The 22,237-nt window shown below is 32.6% G+C and overlaps 3 protein-coding genes across 3 annotated transcripts; all 3 read right to left on the minus strand.

Annotated features, from left to right (window-relative positions):
* Positions 1–6,848: 6,848 nt before the first annotated feature.
* LOC115705384 (NADH dehydrogenase [ubiquinone] 1 alpha subcomplex subunit 6) lies at positions 6,849–13,013 on the minus strand. The gene is made up of 2 exons (XM_030632719.2): positions 9,880–13,013; positions 6,849–7,258 (listed from the first exon to the last, which is right to left on the minus strand). The coding sequence occupies exons 1-2, from the start codon at positions 10,090–10,092 to the stop codon at positions 7,073–7,075; spliced, it is 399 nt and encodes a 132-aa protein (XP_030488579.1). The 5' UTR covers positions 10,093–13,013; the 3' UTR covers positions 6,849–7,072.
* Positions 13,014–14,071: 1,058 nt separating this feature from the next.
* LOC115705382 (expansin-A13) lies at positions 14,072–16,774 on the minus strand. Its single transcript, XM_030632716.2, has 2 exons — positions 15,645–16,774; positions 14,072–14,596 (listed from the first exon to the last, which is right to left on the minus strand). Exons 1-2 carry the CDS (start codon positions 16,124–16,126, stop codon positions 14,287–14,289), a joined length of 792 nt encoding a protein of 263 aa, XP_030488576.1. The 5' UTR covers positions 16,127–16,774; the 3' UTR covers positions 14,072–14,286.
* Positions 16,775–16,966: 192 nt separating this feature from the next.
* LOC115705381 (uncharacterized protein At5g08430) lies at positions 16,967–21,971 on the minus strand. Its single transcript, XM_030632712.2, has 9 exons — positions 21,570–21,971; positions 21,088–21,138; positions 20,172–20,956; positions 19,969–20,066; positions 19,425–19,484; positions 18,811–18,861; positions 18,598–18,668; positions 18,142–18,410; positions 16,967–17,555 (listed from the first exon to the last, which is right to left on the minus strand). The coding sequence occupies exons 3-9, from the start codon at positions 20,935–20,937 to the stop codon at positions 17,179–17,181; spliced, it is 1,692 nt and encodes a 563-aa protein (XP_030488572.1). The 5' UTR covers positions 20,938–20,956; positions 21,088–21,138; positions 21,570–21,971; the 3' UTR covers positions 16,967–17,178.
* Between the last annotated feature and the right edge of the window lie 266 nt (positions 21,972–22,237).

The following is a 22,237-nucleotide window of genomic DNA, read 5'->3' on the forward strand; positions in this document are numbered from 1 at the left end:
GGTTCAGATATTGATAATGCTTTGCTACAGAAAGGAATCAAGGGCTAGATATCTGAACGGAAGGAGTCATTATGTTCCGCTGCACCCAATGTAAGGTTTCTTTAACTTTATATGTGTTTAATTTCATCGTTTTAGAAAGTTCATATTTAGGGTGTTAATCAACATACTTGTGAGTAGATCTAAGATCCTGGTAAAATAATTTTCAACACTTGTTGTTTAGGACAAGATTGGTATCTTTTGTCCTAACAATTTTTGTCTTGACAAATTTTATCTTAATAATTTTTGTTTTTTTTTCTATTTAATTGATTTTAAAAATTATTTATTTATTACAAAAATAAATAATTACTATTTTGCCAATTCAAAATAGATTTTTCTCAACGGCATTATACTACTCTTTATCTCTACCCTTGACAGTGTTTCAAGGTGGCGATTCGGGGACCATGAACCTATAATTCTAAGATCCAATAAACTAAATTATTTATTGAGTCTAATCAAGCAAATAATCCTTGTTTGTTAATTCTATGATTACTCCACTATAAATATGAAATTAAACTCTTAGTAATTATAGAATTATATTTACTGAGTTTTATTGCAGTGTCTATTGATGTAATCAGTTCCAGTGATTAGTCTTCCATGTGTTGGTTCGTAATTAGTTTTGGTCAAATTATCATTTTATCCTTCTAATTACTTCTTTATCCTTTAGTATCATTAATTCACTAGTGGAAGTATAATTTAGATCTCATCTAAATTTGTGCACACCATTCCAGTTCTAGAATTAACACTTAAAGGGAACCAGCATTCGATCCGTTAGGAAAGTCAGGATTCTATAAATTTAAATCATGTTTCCAGCCATCCACATTATTAGATTCCCAAAATAAAAGTTGGAAGAATCATCTTCTATGAGAAACTTTAGCGAGTGAACTAATAACATGAACATGAGTTCATGATATTCAAGATTTAGGGCGATCTATTATTGATCATTATTATGATATGAATTAGATCTTTATAATAAACGACATGTTAATAGAGACAGCTTCATTCATATTTGTCATTGTCATATAAAATCTCTATTGTATACACCTTCACTCTGATGTCATATTACATCTGTAATTAGAACCAAGATTACTTGTATCGAATAACGAACATTAATGAATTGTACTAGCAGCCATACATTAAAGATTCAATAACTTTAATATGTTGCTGACTATTCTATTCATAGCTAAGTAGTCTTAGTTCTCTGTATAACTATAAATCACAGCCTCATATATGAATAAGGAATTTTTTTGATATTTAATATTCAATAATAAATATTAATAACTTAACATTCACATTATATCAAATGTTTAACTCTTTATTTAATAATCAAAAAATATCTTTACATATTTTTCAGGGCGTAAACCCAAACAGTTCTATCTCCATCCTCACCCCGTTTAATATTTGGAGATAAAAAATTGTCCCAATTTGCTCATATTCCCCATGTAGGCAAGGAATCTCCATCCCGTTAAGGGCGGATACTTGTGGGCCCCATACCCACAATTTAAGTTTCCATCACTACATGTAGGGTGTCTACGCATATTGGCAATTTTATGTGTGAAACATGATACACAAATTATTTTTGTATAACAATAATGTCACCGCATAAAGCGCGGTATAGTTTACTACTAAGACCATCTCCAATGCAAGATGTAAAATTTGTGTTAAGTTTAGCACAAAAATTAAGTTTGTGTTATATTTAACTCACTATTTATAATTGTGCTCCAATATAAAGATATAAAAAATTATAATTATTATTGATCATAATTTAATATTGTATTGAAAATATACAAACATCATTATTTTTTTTTTAATTGCTTAAATGATGATAATATATCAAATAAAAAAAATAAAATTATGTAAAAGCCAATAAATCATAATAGTTAATGACATTATAGTATAAAAAAATATAAAATTTATCATAAGCTAAATTTGGCACAATGTTATATATTGTGCTAAATTTGACACACTTTTTAAAATATCATTGAAGTAATATTTTTCTTTAAGTGTGCTAAAATATAACAATACATTACTTTGTTAACACTCCATTAAAGATATTCTAATAATAATAATAATAAAAAAAGGTAAAAATCATTGGACTTTATATTTTACAAAACATACCAATCAAACCTTCTATTTTGATAAATTAGATTATGTATTCTCTAAAATGATACAAAATAATACCGCAAACATTTATGTCAATTTTTCTCTTATTATAGCTAACTTAAAACCAATTTCTTGAAGCCTTTTGGAAGAAATTTTAGGCTTTGAAACTTCCCCCAAAAATGAAAAACCTGGTATGGAGAGCTTGTCAATGATGTCTTCCAACTATGATTTAGTTAAAAAACTAAGAGAGTGAATGTGTCTACTACTTGTCCAGTCTGCAACTGTCATGAGGAGTCCATTTACCATGCTCTTGTTGAGTGTCCAACTATTCAATTTTGCTGGAACAGAGAAGGAATCGAGACACTGCTGCAAAATAATGCAGCGTTTTTGGACTGGTGTGTATCGAACTTTCTGGTGTTAGATTCAGATCAGAAAAAACATTTGATTGCTCTTTGTTGGTCAATATAGAATGCTAGGAATGACAAGGTTTGGAACAACAAATAGTTAGTGCAGAAAGTATAGTTTTTTTAGCAAAAACTTACCTTAATCAATGGCTTGCTGCTCATAGTTCTACTGTGATTTACCCATGTCCTGGTTTCGTGCTAGGTGATGGGGCTGAGCAGTGGTAGCCACCAAGTGAAAATAGCATTAAGGTTAATGTTGATGGCGCTATATTTGCTGACACAAATTGATTTGGGATTGGTTTTGTGGTTCGCAATGCACAAGGACTCTTAATCAAAGGAGTTACCAAGCTTTATCAAGGGTCGGCTACACCAGAATTTGTGGAAGCTTTGGGTGTTAAGGAAGCTTTAAGTTGGATCAAGCAAAATCGATCTTGCCAAGTTTTTCTTGAAACCGATTGCTTAGTGTTTATTCAAGCCTTGCGTAGTTCAATTGATATGATTTCTATGTTTGGTCAAATAGTTAATGATTGTAAGGCTTTATTGAAAGAAAGTCAACATGTTTCTATCTTTTTTGCTAGGCAATCAGCTAATAAGGTGGCTGATGAGTCCATATTTATCTTATAAATATGATTAATTTATTTATTAATATTCTTAAATTGATTCTTTAAATTATTAATTAGTGTGATTTTAATTTGTTAGATTATTTTAAATACTATTAATCCATTTAGAGTTTTTTGGAGGGATTTTAACATATTTTGGTAGAAAATAATGGAAGTCGGCGATCTCGATTGTACAAGGCGGAACTTAATTGCAAATTCGGACGAACTTAAAGGCAGAATTGGACTTGGAGCTCAACATGAAAGTTTTTGATATCGTTCTTAGCTTTCCAGAACATCTTGAATCGTCCAATTCCGAGTAATATTGAGAGAGTTATGGCCAAAATACTATCAGTCGTCGCAGCAGGAAATTTCTAAAAAAAGATAGCGAAAATAAAGATAAATTTTCAAGAAGAGTTGCGATTTTTATCTTTTGTTTAAAAGATGAGTTATCTTTATCCGAGATATTTCCTAATACTATTATAAATAGAATCCTAATTCTAAGAGGATTTATCTATCCACTATAAATAGAATCCTAATTCTAATAGGATTCAACTAACTTTCCCATTACTATAAATAAGACCTCTTAGACTACAAATGGGTAGAATCAAAAAACTACAAATTAAATATTATGATTTTTATAATGTCTAGTTCTGAGTAGTTTTCTTTTAGTTAAGGGTTATTTCAAAACCCGAAACATGAATTCTTAATTTCATTATTGAATGTTAATTTTTAGTTTCCATTATATCAAATTGCTTCTATTCTTCTATGTTCAATAATATGATTATTGTTTTAATCTTGTTTAGACGGCCGCTAAATTAGGTTTAACTTTAATCTACCGTCATCTTAGGATTACTATTCACCTAATAGTCTAGGATTCTAAGTGTTTGTGACAAATTACAATTTGTGATGAAGAATAGAACCTAGGTTAAATAAATTATATGCTTCATTGATTTGTTGCCTAGATTAGTCTATCTCCATAAATCTCAATGCTTTACCTAAGTTAAATAAATTGCATGCTTCATGGATTTACTGCTTTAGGTAAAAGAGTTAATTATTGAGCGCTTCGCCTTGATTACATACAATAGGGAGATTGGGATAATTCACTGCTTCAGCGTTATCTGCGGGATTAATAGTTTGATTGGAAACTGAAAATTACATTCTTTAATAGGAATTAGGAATGATTGTTGAGGGTGGCGAATAACCTTTAACTAGTTTCTCATATCGTATTCTTTACTTTAAATTTGTTCTCTTCTTTAATTTTTATTATTGCTATTTTTATTCTAATCACCACACATAGTTAAAGGTTATTCGCAATAATAAAAATTAAAGAAGAGAACAAATTTAAAGTAAAGAATACGATATGAGAAACTAGTTAAAGGTTATTCGCCACCCTCAACAATCATTCCTAATTCCAATTAAAGAATGTAATTTTCAGTTTCCAATCAAACTATTAATCCGCCGGTGCGAACGCGATGGTGAATTATCCCAATCTCCCTATTGTATGTAATCAAGGCGAAGCGCTCAATAATTAACTCTTTTACCTAAAGCAGTAAATCCATGAAGCATGCAATTTATTTAACTTAGGTAAAGCATTGAGATTTATGGAGATAGACTAATCTAGGCAACAAATCAATGAAGCATATAATTTATTTAACCTAGGTTCTATTCTTCATCACAAATTGTAATTTGTCACAAACACTTAGAATCCTAGACTATTAGGTGAATAGTAATCCTAAGATGACGGTAGATTAAAGTTAAACCTAATTTAGCGACCGTCTAAACAAGATTAAAACAATAATCATATTATTGAACATAGAAGAATAGAAGCAATTTGATATAATGGAAACTAAAAATTAACATTCAATAATGAAATTAAGACTTCATGTTTCGGGTTTTGAAATAACCCTTAACTAAAAGAAAACTACTCAGAACTAGACATTATAAAAATCATAATATTTAATTTGTAGTTTTTTGATTCTACCCATTTCTAGTCTAAGAGGTCTTATTTATAGTAATGGGAAAGTTAGTTGAATCCTATTAGAATTAGGATTCTATTTATAGTGGATAGATAAATCTTCTTAGAATTAGGATTCTATTTATAATAGTATTAGGAAATATCTCGGATAAAGATAACTCATCTTTTAAACAAAAGATAAAAATCGCAACTCTTCTTGAAAATTTATCTTTATTTTCGCTATCTTTTTTTAGAAATTTCCTGCTGCGACGACTGATAGTATTTTGGCCATAACTCTCTCAATATTACTCGGAATTGGACGATTCAAGATGTTCTGGAAAGCTAAGAACGATATCTAAAACTTTCATGTTGAGCTCCAAGTCCAATTCTGCCTTTAAGTTCGTCCGAATTTGCAATTAAGTTCCGCCTTGTACAATCGAGATCGCCGACTTCCATTATTTTCCACCAAAATATGTTAAAATCCCTCCAAAAAAACTCTAAATGGATTAATAGTATTTAAAATAATCTAACAAATTAAAATCACACTAATCAATAATTTAAAGAATCAATTTAAAAATATTAATAAATAAATTAATCATATTTATAAGATAAATATGGACTCATCAGTGGCTCATAACTTTGCTAGAGCTTCCTTATTCTATCCTGATTGCAGTTTCAATTTAGGATCTGTCCCAGTTGATTTGCTACTTTCGTTGGTAGCTGAGTTTAATGGTTAATAAAATTATGATTTTCCATTAAAAAAAAAAACAATTTCTAGCACAAATCTCAAAATATTATTTTGTACTGTTTTAAAAAACACTGAATTTATAATTTAACAAAACAATAACTAAAATAAAAAAAAATAAAAAAATAATAACAAAATGGCATTTACCATAGATATTCCACCGTTGATACCTATAACCAACTTGAAATCAAGTGATATTGAATGGGAAATTTGATTTTTTGTGCTTACATGTGCTTAAAATTTTTCCCTTAAACTCATTATAACTAATATTTGTAGAATATGACAACTTTTATGATATTCCTAAAATACCCCTCATTTACATCACCCACATTTACATAATCGGACTCCACATCGGACAGAATCGGACCCATCGAACCCCCCCCCCCCCCAATCGAACCCCCCCCCCCAATCGAACCCCCATCGGACTTACGTCTCCTACCTCGCTAACTCACAGTTTCATTCGACCCTATCGAACCTCATCAGAACTACAACAGACCCCATTGGATTTTGTCCAAAATCACAGATCTGAGATTTTAAAACCTATCTAACAAAATCACAAACAAAATCAAACAAAATCTATCTTTAACACTAAAATCACAAACAAAATCAATAAAAACTAAAAAACGGAACACAATTTGGTTGGGGGTGCGCCCTGGGTCGGTGGGGTCTACGGGGTGGTTCATCGTGGGTTGGGATGTTGAAGGGGCCTGTTCAACAAATCGAGCAAGAGAGAGAGATAGAGAGAACAAAGGTGTAGAGAAAGAAGTGGGGTTTGAAAAATGAGAGGGGTATTTTTGGGTTTAATGTAAAGTAGACCTATTTTTAAAATTTTGAAATGTTTAAGTTTAGAGAATTAATTTTCCCAATTAGTATGCATAAATAATCAAATTTCCCAATTGAATCCCACAATTAGGCATATATATACAAACAAAAGAATCAGCAGAGCATCATATGCAAGTGCATATAATAATTTAGTAAATTACCATGTCTTCATCAGCACTAGAAGAGACAGAAAATTGGTTGTATTGTAGGAAAACAAAACGGTTTCATCAAATGTAAGGATATGCTTTTCACTTAGAGACCACCAAACAAAAAGAAGAAGAAGAAGATTGAATGGTCTGTGTTCACCAGAATTATATAAAAGCAAATTCAAACACATCTTTATTTAGGAACTTCACTCCCCAAGGAAAAAAATTCCCATGGGAGAACAACAGTAAAGAAAGGAAGTTGTTCAAAAGTAGTTGCTCTTGTAAAAATTTGTGAGGAAAGGAGAAGTTGCCTGATCCTTGAAGTTCAAATCCTGAGCTAGCCCATGCTGACCAACCACGTACTGTCCAATGAGATGGTGCCGCTGCTTTGCATGCTCCAAGATGTTATTCAACTCTTCTGTTGCCTTGAAAAGAAGCATATCAATCACCTGCAAATTTATACCATTACAAATTAGCAACACTGTCCCCATTTTTCTTCTTCAACATTAGTTTCATATATATATATATATATATATAATAGCTTATTATCAAAAAACCACATAATGACCACTCATTGAGTATGGGGAAAGGGAAAAAATTGACATCCCTAGTGTTGAAACCCATACAGACACCTGATACTTTATCCCTAATACAGTACACTTACCCTATCACAAAGAGCACCCACTTCAGATTTCATATCATTGAAGATTCTATATTTTATCTCTCTAATCATATGGCAATGGCCCAGGTAATAGCAAGTGTACCCACTACCCACATTCCACACTGTTTTCTTCCCAAACATCCCATTTCCTTCCTATACCATCCACCTCGAATTTCGCCCAAACATCTCATGTTCTATTTGCATAAAATGCACCAATTAACAGAAGAATTATAGAAATGTCCTCAGTCTTGTAGAGCTGCTGAGTTGATTGAGGGATGGTTGTTTCTGCATTATCCTAGAAGATAGAAAAGTTTGGCTAAGAAGGACCAGTCTGAAATACGCCCGTGCAAAACTGCATTTGAAACACCTTAGTTTGGAAAAACCCCGTCAAAGTCTAGACTGGACAAGGACCATTGGAAGAGCTCACTTAAAGTCAAGAGTATTGAGGTCACTTCTTGCTATGGTGTCTTGTGGAAGGCAGATAATGAGATCATAGACCACCGTTTTTCACATTGCCAGTTTGTGTGATCTATGGTTTTAAGTGCTTGTAGATTTTAAGTTGGTGTAGTGCTTGGCTCAATACTGTACAGATTTATTACACTTAGATGGAAGGGTCAAAAATCTTATTGTAAACTGAAAAAACTACATCTCGTTGTATTTCCCCTCTATCAAAATAAGTTTTATTTTGAACATATGAATCACATGAATTAAAATGGCTAGACCCCTCCAATTTTTTTAACTTCATGGAAATAAATTTACATGAAAACACTTCTGAGCCATCCAAACTCCAAATCATCTTGTCAACTTGAAAGTGCAACATTTAAATGATCCAACACCACTGACAAAACTGAAACGTGTAAAGCTCTCTCATTTAAGTTTTCTAATAAACTTTAAATTACATGAGAAACCCGTAGATCCACTCATATCCTTATTTTCTCTAAACAGTGCTATAAAGTCGTTCTTTGAGTTTGCAACCATATATAATCATGCAAATCTATCAGCCAAAGTCAAATCACTCACCCATAAATTCTCCAAAAACCAAATACTACCCCCATGCAAATCTTCTAATAAAACTTCTGGGTGAATTTTAATAGAGAACACAACTCAATATTATATAAAACTAACTAGTGAAATATAGGTTCATGTTCTATTGAGTCTCATTTTAATATATTCCACCTCAGATTGACTGAACGTTAGAGAAAGAAATCTTACTGGAAGTCAAAAAGGTATTTACAGGAAGAGAAATAAGGTGTCCTTGTATAATCATATAATGAATTATGAAACGATTGCGGCTACAAGTTCAACCCTTGCACATGTACCAACATATGAAACATCGTAAAATAAAAACACAAGAAATGTAGACAGATAGGAACACAGATATAACAATGGCGATTCTATACTCAATAATTCCACACCCACTACTAACCTCTCTTTCCCTATTTATATCCCTCAACAGCTAGAACATTCTATACTCAACCATACAGCCAGCTATCATAGCTAATACAACCCCTTATCCCAAGTCCTAACATAGACTTGCTCTAATCCTAAAAATCAGTTCCCCAAGCCAAGCCAAGGCAAGGCAGTGGTATAATAATCCTATCCTGTGTTGGGCATATTTAATGAAAGGATGCAATTTTTGTTTAACTAATTCAAATGAAACCCTGTCATCGGCATTGTGCAATAAAAACATAGATTTTGTTAGTAAAAAGAAAAAGTAGAAGAAATGTAAGATGAAGAGTTGTTATACTTATACCCAACAGGACTGATGTGCTATCTATCTGCTTCTAACTGAAAGATTGGCCAAGGTGATATTACTTTTATCCTAACCTAATCATTTGGCTTGCCCAGCATCCCAAACATGCGCTAACTAGGTTACTAATACAACAATTAGAAGGTCAAGCAACCGATTAGTTAGCATAAGTTTTTTCATGGAACAAAGTCGGTGGTAGGAAGACTGATCTCAAATTATATCTATATTTTGATTTTTCTTTATTTATTTCCATTTAAAAGATATCCTTACAAAAAATAGCACCTAAGCCCCATAAAATTTTGGAAAAACTATGTAGCTTAAGCTCACTACAAATTTCAGTTCTGTCTCTGAGTGAATTGTTTCATTTCTCAATGGGTTATCATTGCAATTTCAAGAGTAATTAGAACAAGCTACAAGTAATGAAATTCCATAAAAACGAGAACTTTAAATTTATCTAAAGATTTAATCAAACTTACATACAGCAAGGAACTGAAAAACCTTTCTCCTCCTATTACCAAACCCTACAAACATGGCCTTCTTCCATAATTTTTTCTAACAAACACTCCATCAAACAGTTTACAGGCATGATTCTCAAACAGAAATATAGCATAATAATAGCCAGAAAACTCAAATGAAATGAGAAAGAGAAAGAGAAAGACCTTGGGATTGGTGGAGTGAGAGTTCTTGCGGATCTGAGAAGCGATAGTGGAACGGAGCTGGGAGACGGTGACGACGTCGTCGAGATTGTAGATGTCGATGATGGAAGGAATGGATCTGCAAGCAGTTCTGAAGAAATCGAAGACACGGTGCCTAGCTTCCTCCAAGGTCGCTGAATTGGGCGGCACCTTCACGCTTCGCAATGTAAACGACATTTTCCCTTCTTCTTCTTCTTCTCTCTCTCTCTTCTCAAATATCACTAAATTCACTCATGGAAACCCATTTCTTTTTCTTTTATTATTTTACTTAGAATACAATGAGTTTTCATTTTTGCTTTAAAACATGGATGGTACTTTTTAAGCAAAAATTAAAAGAAATTACATTTTATATCTAATTTACTTTATTTATTTGTTTTAATTTATTAGATTTTATTAGATTTCTTATATTAGTGTAAATTATATGCTAGACTTAAGTAGGGAGTAAAAGTATATTAGATCACCCACTTATAAAAGTATATTTTAATAAAATATAATATAAGAGTATTATTGATTAATGAATACAAAAAAAAAAAGATATTTCTCAACTTATACTGTAAAAATTAAGGATAATCGGGTTGGTCGGGTTGGTCGGTTTAATTGGGCGGGTTGGACCTATTTTCAACCCGCCCAATTAACAGATTGGGCGGTTCGTAATTTTTTCGGGTTATTTCGGTTTGTAATTTTTATCGGTTTTTTCGGTTCGGTTTGGGCGGGTTATTCGGTTTAGGCGGTTTACAAATTTTTTTGTACAGCCCTAATAAAAACTTACTAAAACAACAAACATAAGTGGAATAGTGTGTATAATAGATGAAGTTAGTAAAATAAAATTGGTAATCGAAAATAAGTGGTTAAGTATTATTTTTATTTATCAATTAAGTGTGGTTATTAATATAAATCGATGCAGACATTTTCATAACTAAAATGTCTCATTAATGTAATCAATAAAAAACCTAAAGCATGAAGTTATTTTAATTGTAATAATTATGATTTTAAAACCTAAATATATACATATATCATATCGGGTGGGTATCTATTCCCATGCCCTTGCTCCAAACTCGACTCGGGTATAAACATTTAAACTCATACTCGCCCCCGCCCCCGCCCTCGCCCCCATTTGGGGCAGGTACTCGCGGGTAACCTTTTAGTTAAATTTTGTGTTCAAAATCAAATGTCAGAATATATTTTTTTTCAAAAATAAAGTTTGTAATATTCTAATTTACCATAGGTGTTCAAAAAAATTCAAACATATTTTTGACACTATAAACAATTCAAAAATTTATAGAGATGATGTTGTAACTATATCGAACACTGTTATGAATTTTATTTTTTTGAAAAAAAATATTCCAAAATATGTATTTGAGTACGGAGATTAATGTTGGTAGCATTTCTCTTTTAAAGTAACATTTGGAGCATTGCCATATTTTTTAGCATTACTATTATGTTTAGGGTTAATACTATTTTAGATCTTGATATGTTGGGTAGACTAATACAAGCACTAGAATACCTGGTTAGGGGAAACTCAGGAAAGTTAATGGCCAAGTGCAAGGGCATAGCAATGTCATGCATCACAAGCAGGAAGCTACCCATACAATGGCTAATGAAGGTTTTAAAGCACAAATGTGAGATTTCCAAGTTTGGATAGAGCAAAATGCACGGGAGATGAGGGTTCAACATGAAGAAATGGACCGCCGAACCCAAGAGATTACAAAGCTGATGAAAAGGTTCATGCAATATAATCAAGGAATAGGGGAATAGGGCCTCAGGCCCACACAACCCAAACTAATCAAATTCCTGCCAAAGGTAAACAGTTTATGCCCTAGACTGTGGTCCAGTGTATGGACCCAAAGAGTGTCCCCAACACTAGAGGAATGGTCCAAGCAGAGGTAAATACCCAAATGGAAGATCTCAAGTGAATATAATGGAGGACATATAACAGATGAACAAGTCCTCACAGGACACTACTTTGGGTAGAACAACATAGAGAATTGTTGGCCCAGGTCTTTTAGGCCGAGAGAATAGATGAACCCCCTGCGTAGAGGAGGTGGTTCAAGAGATAATGTTGTCCTGTACAAAAACAATCAGGGAGTGCAAATTTAGCCCAATAATCGGTGAAATGGGCTACAAAATCAAAAATATTAACCACGACCAAGGAGGGATAACCCAAAAGTTAGTAGTCAATACGTACCCAATCATCTTGATTAGTGATGATGAAGTTGAAAGCAAAGCTAATGGGCAATGTTGCCATTGTCATAATGGTAATATTCCTGTTGGACTGGATGTGCCTTTAAGGCAAAATAACCAAAATGATAATGCACACCACCAAGATTCCGAATGGGAAGATAACCAAAATACTGTGGACAAACCCAAAATAAACTCAATTTTTTAGCGATTTAGGGTTTTTTTTTTTGTACTCATTTTTGGTTTATTTTAGAGTTGTTAGTGGGAGGTTGGAAGCATTTGAGTGGATTTTGATAAAGAAAAGAGCCTAATAGTTGAAGTGTTACTTTTGCTGAAGTTTTGTGTAGATTTTACTGCAGCAAAAGTAGCAGTGGCCAAGAGTTTAATATAGTGCAGAAAAGATGAGGTGGGACTTTATCAATTGAGGTGGTAATTTTATGGTTGAGGTGGCAAAATAGGATTGGTCTTAGGGCTCAATGTGTTGAGAGGCCTAGGACAAAATTTGAAATGAGGCTTTTTCCTTTTATAGACATTTAAAATAAATATTATTTAAGTTTTGACGCAATATCAATTTTAACTCTTTTATTTCTATGTAATAAATAATTTTCTTCTCGCGTAAGCTAACTTGATAAAATAATATTTGATTACTAATAGCAGCTCTATTGGAGTACTATACATTTTAGCACTTTTGTAAAATAATCATAATAATAAATATTAATATGTCAAAAATTATGTCAATTTTTCTTACCAGTTTACACCTTAAAATGCTATTGTACATTATATATTAAAATAATTTTTTAAAAAAATATACTAAATATAATATTTGCTCCTTATAAAAAATATAGCATAATATTTATTCTTTTTTTAAACATTGAAAATATTCTAAAATATTATACTATTATATCGATTACCCATGGTCTGGGTTAGTCCCGCGGAACCACTTATGGTCTAGGATGTGTGAAAAAGTGGATGACTTTGGTGGTAACTGATGGACCATTTTTCAAGGGTTGAAAAATGTTTTAAAGGTCCTAAGGTTTTTGAGTGTGGAAAGGAAAAGAAGAGATTCAATATTTGGGCTTAAAGGGTGTGGTGATTGAGAGAGATAAGTTACCGAAAACCACCTCCGTTGAAAATCTGAAGTAATCAGACTTTAATGGTAACTGATCGGGCATTTTTCAAGGGTTAGATAATTAGCTCTTGCATTACTTTTTTAATTTACAATCCATGTGAAGACAAGCTACTTATCATTGTATTACTTATTTGATTGTGTACACTTGCTCACACTAATTTTCACAATAAATTTTTAACGTTGTTACCGGAGATTATAAAAATATTTAATTGTAATAGTCAATTATTTTAGTTTATTTTTCTTTTGTACTCATTTTTGGTGACTCTTGTTCATTGACATGTGCAATATCTTTATGAACGAGTACTAAGAATTTATTAATCCTAAACTATTTCCTATTGATCCTGAAATTGAACACACATTAAGAGAAAAAAGAAAAACACAACAAAGAGCTCAAGAGATAGTAGTGATGGAAAATCAAGAAGATGGGCAGCAAGCTTCAAGGGGAAAGACTCTTACTAATGGTCAAAATGCAATGATTATGGCGGATAATAGAGATCAAGCCATTCGACATTAGGTTGTCTCCCTTTTCAATGAGCTCAACCCAAACATAGTGAAATAGGGATATTCATCAAACTATCCACACCACTCAAACCATCGGCACCACACCAAATTGCATGAAAATACAAATTGAAATATTTTACGGTGCAACTGTGATTTGTACTTTCGCCGAACCAGGTGGTGCAATTTTAAATTTAATAGTTGAGGTCAAACTGCAATGCAACAAATTTTATAAATTTATACAATAACTTTAATAATGATTATATAAAACCACTAATCATTTATAAAACTTCACCTCCTAAAAGTGTTAGGTAACATGCTGCCTAATACCAATAAATAACATATTAGGTATTTGGTTCAATACCACGTATTTAATTTAATGGATTTTTCCAAAATATTTAGTATACAATATCATGTCATGCAAATTTACTACCTAACTATTTTAGACCAAAAACTACATGGGAGAAAAGAAAAATAAAAAATATAAAAGAAACAACTTCTTACACCGCAAAGAAAAAACGAAATGTTACCATTCAATCCTCATTCTCAAAGCTGGAATAGCCTTTCTACGACCCGAATTGCTTTCCTTCAAATGATTGTCCGAAGTTCCAATCTTTGGGAGCAACACTGTAAGATGTAACAGTGACACCTTCACTATTAGTGACTTCAAAGGATAGGGGTTGATTTTTTAAATCAGCATTTATGTGCCAGTTTTGGCCCCAGTTCCTTCCCATTGAAAGCCAACCAGTTCTTGAACCCTTAATTTTCACAGCAGATACGTCTCCAGCACCGGCAACATTGCTGATTAACACCGAAATGAAGATACTTGAACCGTCAATTGTGAATCGTATTCCTCCTTCCTTTCTGCACTTTATTCTGTTACAGAAGTCAAATTAACTAGTTGTCAACATGCCACATTTTTTCCTAATAGATTTAATCACACCGAACATAGTTTTCGTCATCAATATGCCACATTTACAACAACATTGTCATCTCATCTTTTTCACTATCTCTTAAGTGCTACATGCAAGTCTAAACATGAAATAGTCAACAAACGATTGCGTTGTATCGCCCCCATTTTCCTTAATAACAAATTTAGAAAAAACCTGTTACAATTATATGAAAAACACCATAACATTTTACCAAGTACCTCATTTATCACTAATTGGTTTTAAGTTGGAACTCTAATCTTTTCCTAGAAGGCTTATTTCTTCCAAATTGTAATAGCTTCTATTGACAATATGCCATATCATATCAGCATGTTTATTCAGATGGAATGACAGAAAATTTGGAAACTTTAATTAAACAGAAAAACTAGATCATCAGTTCCAACTATGCCCAGAAAGAAAAAAGCTTTCTTTCTTTTGTTCTTCCTTAAATTTCTAGCTTATAAAGGGAAGCTAAATTAAATTACTGTAGATAAATACAAAATCATGTTGTAAAAACTTAAAGGCCATCAGTTCTATACTCAATTCAAAGAAAAGTAACTCTACTTCATACAAGTGAACTACAATAACTATTCCATCCCCAATCATAGTAAATGTGGTTTGCCCTTGCAAGAGACCTACCTCCAATTGCTATAGTTTCCTAGTCCCTAAATATAATGCTGAACAGAGACATCTGCACAATCAAGAACTAGTTTGAACTTTGGTTTGAAAATCACTGCTAAATATCCCCACAATCTCTACAAATAAGAATAGGAAATATGTTTCAAAATTATAAGCACATCAAACAATTAAGATGCGCTCAGTAATTTAACTAAAAGGGAATAGACTGCATAATCTGCATCTTTGTTAAAGCCACATGCCTTTTATGGCTCAGAACTCATTTTGCATTGAGATGCTAAAGCAGAACAAGTAGCAAAACACATGAATATATTATGAACAGACTAAAGTGAAGGTAAATTTCAACTGAAAAAGAATACCTGCGATACTGAACAGGCATATTGCCAGCCTTCCAAATGGCGATTTTCTCGAAGGACTCAATGGGAAGAACAAAGTGCTTGTTAGGAGGGTTACAATGGCCGCCTCCATCAGTAGTAAAGCCATAATTTGGAGCACAAAAGTTGGTAGCGGTGAGGATAATCGAAGTCCCCGGAATGCACCAGCGGAGATCCTCAACACACCTGAGCTCAAAGCAAGCACCACAGATCTGACCCCGCTCAAACAGAGCCTCGCTCAATCCAACGGTGGCCATTCCGTAACCGCTCTTGACAAGGTCTCCGTATCCACAGGCGCCTCCCACGACATCTCGAGGGTCTGCGGCGGCGTAGTAGGTTGCACGAGCGGGTCGCCATTCGGAGAAGGAAGCGGAAGGAGAAGTAGAAGAAAAGGATGAGAAATGGGCAGTGGATGTGGGGAGGAGAGAGTGAATGAACGGAAGTAGTAGTAGTAAAAGGAGTACCATTGGCTTCTTCTTCTTCGTCTTCTTCGTCTTCTTCTTCTTCTGTACTGAGTTAAGTGAGTAAATGTAAATGTGTTTCCAAATCCGCAGATCGAGTTCAGACAGAGACAGACAGAGACTGAAGAGTAAAGCATCCCATGTAATGTATGTATGTCCATCCTCTTTTGCTTTTTGCTTTTTTTAATTTTGAGTTTTTTTGTCACTAAAAAATAAAAAAAAAAATTAATTTAGGAAAATTACTTTATATATTATTTTTTATTTTTTTTTAAATTTACGGTTTGAGTTTCTAAAGTAGTTACAGTGCTAGTTGCAATAAGGGTTTCTATACGATTTTTTGTTACAATTTAAGTTACACCGCTAATTGGAATAGGAGTTTCTATGTAGAATTCTGTAAAAATGCAAAAGAAAAACTGATTTGAAGTATAAAAATAAAAAGATCCTTTAATTTATTATAATAAAATCAAGTGTCAATTTGAACTAGTTAGATTGTTGTATTTAAAGATTTTGTCTAATTTTATTCAATTTTACTATTTGTTTATGTACTAAACCATGCTCATGTCAGATTTTTTTACTAAAATTGAAAAAAAAAATCCTTAAATTTAACAATTTTAATAGTTCAGGAGTATTTTTAACGACTTTAAAAGTTCAGGGGACATGAACATGCCAAAGTTCAAGGGTCAAAAATCCTAATTAGCTTGATAAATTATTAAAATAATTTGGTTTTAAATGACACGAAATCATTTTATTAGCTAGAGAAATTTGTATTTTCTCTCTGAAGTTTATATGATTCTTCTTGCTAAAGAAAATACATGTTGATTTGTATCTAAAACAACAATTTACACCTTTGTCAAAAAAAAAAAATGGGGATTAGCTCAGCTTTACAAGAATTCTTACAGCTTAAGTCAGATACAATTATTTCTTATTTCTTATTTAATTTTCAATGTTTTTCTTTTTTTTTTTTCGTTATTTATTTTTTTGGTGAATGACAAAAATGAGAAGGTACAGGTGAAACACTTTAAGCATTGAAAAAGCAAAGCTGGTTCTCTTCTCTCCAATTAATATGGAAAAGTCTGTTCAAGAACCATCTTCAATGGTACAGCCTTCTTTGAGCTCTCACCTTGTTTCCAAATCTTAAAATCTGGAGGAAAGCACTTATGATCATCATTCCAATTTTTCAACATCAATATCGAGAAAGGGCCTTGTATATCTCCCTGGGGATCTAAGTAATGCCACATGGTCGAAACTGGAGCTGGAGCCGGAGCCTGAGTTGGAGCTGGTAGTTCATCTTCATCTTCGTCGCTCAAATCAATCACCACTTTCTCCTTTACCCCATTAGAAAGCTTCTTTTCTGGTACACTCTCGGTTTGTGCTTCAATTTCAGATTTTGTTGGCTCCTTTTCTGACTCTTGCAATGAATTGCTATGCTCAGATACTACATTATAAGCCAAACGAGAACAAGAATCTGGTAAGTTAATATTTTTTTGTGCTTGTAGCATGCAAATTAGTCCAAAAAGAGAAAAAGAACAAAAATGGTTGGAGAAATGGCGCAAATTGGGAATCGGAGGTTGTTACCCTAGCATTTGCATGATAAAAAGCTATTAGGAAATTCTATGGTGCTGCCCCCAAAAAGGGGTATTCAAATAGTTTCAATCTTACTTTCTTTTAATAAAACAATATTGCATCGTAGTTATCTAAGACATCTTGAAAATCTTCGAAAAATTCTAAATAATTTAATGTGTCAAATAGTCATCTTTTATTTTATACATTTATAAAATAGACAGACTGAACTCATTAAAAATTTTACAGGATGTCTTGAATATGTACATTGTCGTATATAATAATTACTATTAAAACTATCTAGATGTCGAAAAAAACAAAGAGGGTTCATTAAAAGCACCCAAAGCTAATTTTTCCATCAGTATCAATAAAACTAAATAGAGTATACATCCTAAAACATTCATATAGAATTTTAGAGATTTGATGAAAATAACAAGTAATAATGTAATATAGAAATGTACCTTCAGAAATTAGGTCATCTATGGCCCAAGTTAATGCAAATTCATCTTCACATTCGTCTTCTCTAGTATCAAACATATTAGCCTCCTTAGATCCTGGGAGGATTGATCCAGGTGAACTATCATTTGCTTGTTTTACTTCCTCTGGACTATGCTGTGGATCAATTTCAGGTTCTATATCTTCTGCAATTACTTTGGGAACTTCCTGAAATAGTTTTGACTGTTCATCCGGTATCTCAAGTAGCTCCCTTCTTTCTAAGTACTCGGCCAGCGTGAAAGAGAAAAGTTAAGGATCAAACATCAAACATCAAAAACCAAATGTGTTTCTATTTCACATTATTTTAACAAAAATCATATCTATTGGAATTCGGAAACACCCATCAGCTCTGTTATTGCAGCACTAAAATTAAAGATAGCCCTAAAGGACATTGTAAACTATTAGATCTATTGTAAGGATATTCTCTGCGCCATCCTTTTTCGTTGGCTCGATCAATAAGATTTTTCAGCAAAGCAAGTTCTCTAACAAGCCACTGCAAGTCACAATTAACATTCAAAGACCAATATCCCAAACAGAGCAACAGATATAAAGCATTAAGCAAATAGGCAGCCTAATATGGATAATACAGCAGATTTCTTTTCTCATAATATAATACTCAGTAACAAAATACATACATGCTTCGTCATGTCCTCATGCAATATCTGGGCCTTCTGTTGGAGCTCCTCCTAGAAAGTTTAAGAACATTTACAATGTAAGGGCACGAAAATCATCGTGCCAAACTCTCTCTCCTTGCAAATTTATTTTTGTTGAATGATAAAAGCTTTTTGGGAATTTCACTTTTACAAGCAATGTTTTAATGAATCATTCTTTAATACATTAAGGTGGTGTTTGGTTAGAATGAATGAAAACATAGAGGAATAGAAATGAGAATGGGAATAAAAATGGAATCAAATTTAAAATACACAAAAAAACTTAAAAACTCTTTTGGGGAGAAGATAGGATTCTAGCTTCTCTCAAAAACTTCTCCCAAAAGGACTTTTAAGAAGTCATTTTTGAAAGTAGAATAATTTACATAATTCCTAACTTACTCAGAAAAGATGTTATTTTAATAACTTGCAAACACTTTAAAAGGACTTTTTATAAGAAAAGATCTTTATATAATAGTTATTCAAATAGAAAAAATAAGTTAAAGCTTTTACTTAGCTTATACTTCTAGTTATAAGCAAAAGTAAAAGCTTATCCAAATAGAGCAGAAATTTAATATGCAAACGAAATAGAGGAAAAATACCACCGTAGGTCTTTTGAGCATTCCACCTTTTATTCTTTGACGCAAATCCTCACATTCTTCCTTTAAGGCATTGCAACAAGATTAGTACGCAAAAGAAATTTAAAAAGGTGAAACTCAGGACTAAAAAACATTTTACTGCATGCGATTCTAGATATCACAAACCGACATTGTTACCAAAGTTCCAACGAAAATATAGAAGCCTACTAATCACTACTTATCAGCACTTTCACGTAGCAGAAAATCCCAAATACATCTAGACTTACAACAGGAATGTCAAAGAATATGCAAATTTAAAGACTTGGCACCATGGAAACATATATAAAAAATACAGTAAAAGGCAAAATCAACAGCCGGAAACTCCAGCAAAACATACAATATGACCAATTTTTCAAAGGCCGAATCCAATGATTACACATGTTGCTGACAAGATAAATCACAAGCTATATTAAGGTATAAGCCCATAAATATATATAAAAATATAGAAAGAAGCCATAACTCAAATCAACCCAATTCAAAGTATATCCAAATAAATATATTAGATTACCTTAGAGAAATCATCATCAGAAATCAAAGATAGAGGGACGTCTTTTATAAAACCAGAAACTTGAAAAAGAGTTTTATTGGATTCAGAGAACCTCACACCTAGTCAAAATACAAAATGAAGATATTCAATTCATAACATAGATATTGCAGATGTAAAATTCAGAGTGAATATAACTAAGCATATGAGGAAGAAAGTGAGAAAACCTATAACTTGGAGGAGACAGTGAGAGTGTTTCTGAAGGTAGTCATTAGGGTCAGATTTGGTCCTTACAAAACTTCCCACAATTTTCGTTTCGAAAGTTGAAGGCTCACCCTTCTTCTCCTTCTCCTTCTCCTCCTCCATAATATTCTCAATTAAACTTCTTTTCAAATAAACAAGCTTTATATTCTCAGGAATGACAGCAGCAAAGCAACTTTTAAGGTTAGACTTAGAAGCAGACGCTTCAACAATCAATCTTTTAGGACGATGGGATTTTTCTCGTTTTTCTTCTTTAACTCTCTCTTCTTCATTCGCATAAGAAAGATAATCAATTGCATCATCGTCATCAGAATAAAGTTGATCATTAGCTTCAGCCAAATGGGATTCTAACAATTTATATATCATGGTCCGGTTAATGGATTTTTTACCGAAAAGCGATCGAAGCTTCTCATCACAAATAACCTTTTTCTTATTCTTCTTCTTCTTCCTCCCATTTTGACTAAAATCAAGCATTAAACTTGTAGTTGAGGAGGGTAGAATACTCTCCACATACTCATTGACAATTTTATTAACATTGATCTGAGAGATTGGATGAGTAGTGTCAACTCCAATTGAATGCAAGAATTCAATTAAGGCTGTTGAACCCCACCCTGAAAACTCTATCCTCTTTCTTTTCCTTAATACTGGACTCGGTTGTCCAAACGCAACACTCGAATATTCCTCCATCCACACAATGGGCTCTATCATTTTCTCTCCACCATTTCCCTCCATGGTTTATCAAAATCGCATTCTGCACATTCTCTCTCTCAGCTTCATTAGTCATAAAATAATAATAACTCGTTTTTCACTCTTTTTTCATTACCCCCCAAACAGAGACAAATATGAAACATATATATATATATCACATGTATCTATACATACCGAGGAGTGAGAGAGATAGATAAGTCACGCTTCAGAAACCCTAAATTTAACCTACAAAAGAGAGAAATGGAACATAAAATCATTTCCATCTCAATTTACTGAATGAAGAGTTCAAATAAATCTTAACATGCAATAAATTAGAAGAGAAATAAATAAAAATCTGTACTAATTTTCTCACGATGATACTCTGAATTCTATTCAAAAAAATAAATTAAAACAAAATTGAGGGAGAAATGGAACCTTAAAAGGAATATACTTCATCATCCCTAATCAAAATTTCAAAACTCAGGAAAATTAATAATAATTAATTGAGGTGATTTTCAATATTTCTTCTTCTTCTATCGTTCTTTTGAACAATGTTAGCAGTGGAAATCCAAAAACTTATTAACTTGAACGACACCAACTCAAATTTCATCAATGGAAAAGAAAAAAAGAAATGAAAAGGCCAAGTGTAATATAGGAACGTAGAGAATGAAAATCACCTGCACTGTTGGAAACCCCGACGAAGTCTCTTGCTCCTTTGAGAACCCAGGTGCCCAATCCGTCGCGAGTTCCCGTCGAAGTCGCCTGTGAGTAGAGCCGATTACCATGGAAGGTCGACACAGTGAAAGCCTTCTTACTCTCAACACTCTAACGGAAATGACCTAACTACCCTTCATTTTCCCCCTTTTTTTTTTGGTCCCAACTCCCAACCAGTCTAGTGAATTTGCAGCGAATCTATTTGAGAAAATTAAATATATCACTTTATTTTACTTATTTTAATTTTTTTTTTTTTTCATATTTTTTAAAATATACCCCGATGATCTCAATAAACTCCTTAAATTAAAATAAATTATTTACATAGATAATGAAAATATTTTAGACAACTCACTCGTAAAACTGAATATATTTTAATAAAAAATAAGGAAATTATTTCATATACAATAGATTTCTAAAGTAGTTTCTATGTGGGTTGCGATTTAGGTTGCTTCGTTAGTTGCGATTTAGGTTGCTTCGTTAGTTACAATAAGTGTAAAAATGAAAAAATCCCTAAAATATAAATAAGAAGGTATTTTTGATTAATAGATAAAAAAAAAAGAGTATTCCTCAACTTATCCCAAACTATTTTATGTTTTGATTTTTTACATGGATAAATTGAGAGATACTTCTT

The sequence above is a fragment of the Cannabis sativa genome, chromosome 1 (assembly GCF_029168945.1).
Source record: "Cannabis sativa cultivar Pink pepper isolate KNU-18-1 chromosome 1, ASM2916894v1, whole genome shotgun sequence".
NCBI lineage: Eukaryota > Viridiplantae > Streptophyta > Magnoliopsida > Rosales > Cannabaceae > Cannabis > Cannabis sativa.

Bases quoted from the DNA above. Each gene is read 5' to 3' on its own strand.
- LOC115705384 (XM_030632719.2), bottom strand. From the start codon at position 10,092: ATGTCGTTTACATTGCGAAGCGTGAAGGTGCCGCCCAATTCAGCGACC. The intron at 7,259-9,879 runs GTCTTTCTCTTT...ATAAATTTGCAG, and splicing joins CTCACTCCACCAATCCCAAG to GTGATTGATATGCTTCTTTT.
- LOC115705382 (XM_030632716.2), bottom strand. From the start codon at position 16,126: ATGGTACTCCTTTTACTACTACTACTTCCGTTCATTCACTCTCTCCTC. The intron at 14,597-15,644 runs GTATTCTTTTTC...CTTCTGTAACAG, and splicing joins ATGCCTGTTCAGTATCGCAG to AATAAAGTGCAGAAAGGAAG.
- LOC115705381 (XM_030632712.2), bottom strand. From the start codon at position 20,937: ATGGAGGGAAATGGTGGAGAGAAAATGATAGAGCCCATTGTGTGGATG. The intron at 19,485-19,968 runs GTAATCTAATAT...AATGCCTTAAAG, and splicing joins CTGATGATGATTTCTCTAAG to GAAGAATGTGAGGATTTGCG. The intron at 18,411-18,597 runs ATATCCTTACAA...TTTCTCTTTCAC, and splicing joins GAAAAAGGATGGCGCAGAGA to GCTGGCCGAGTACTTAGAAA.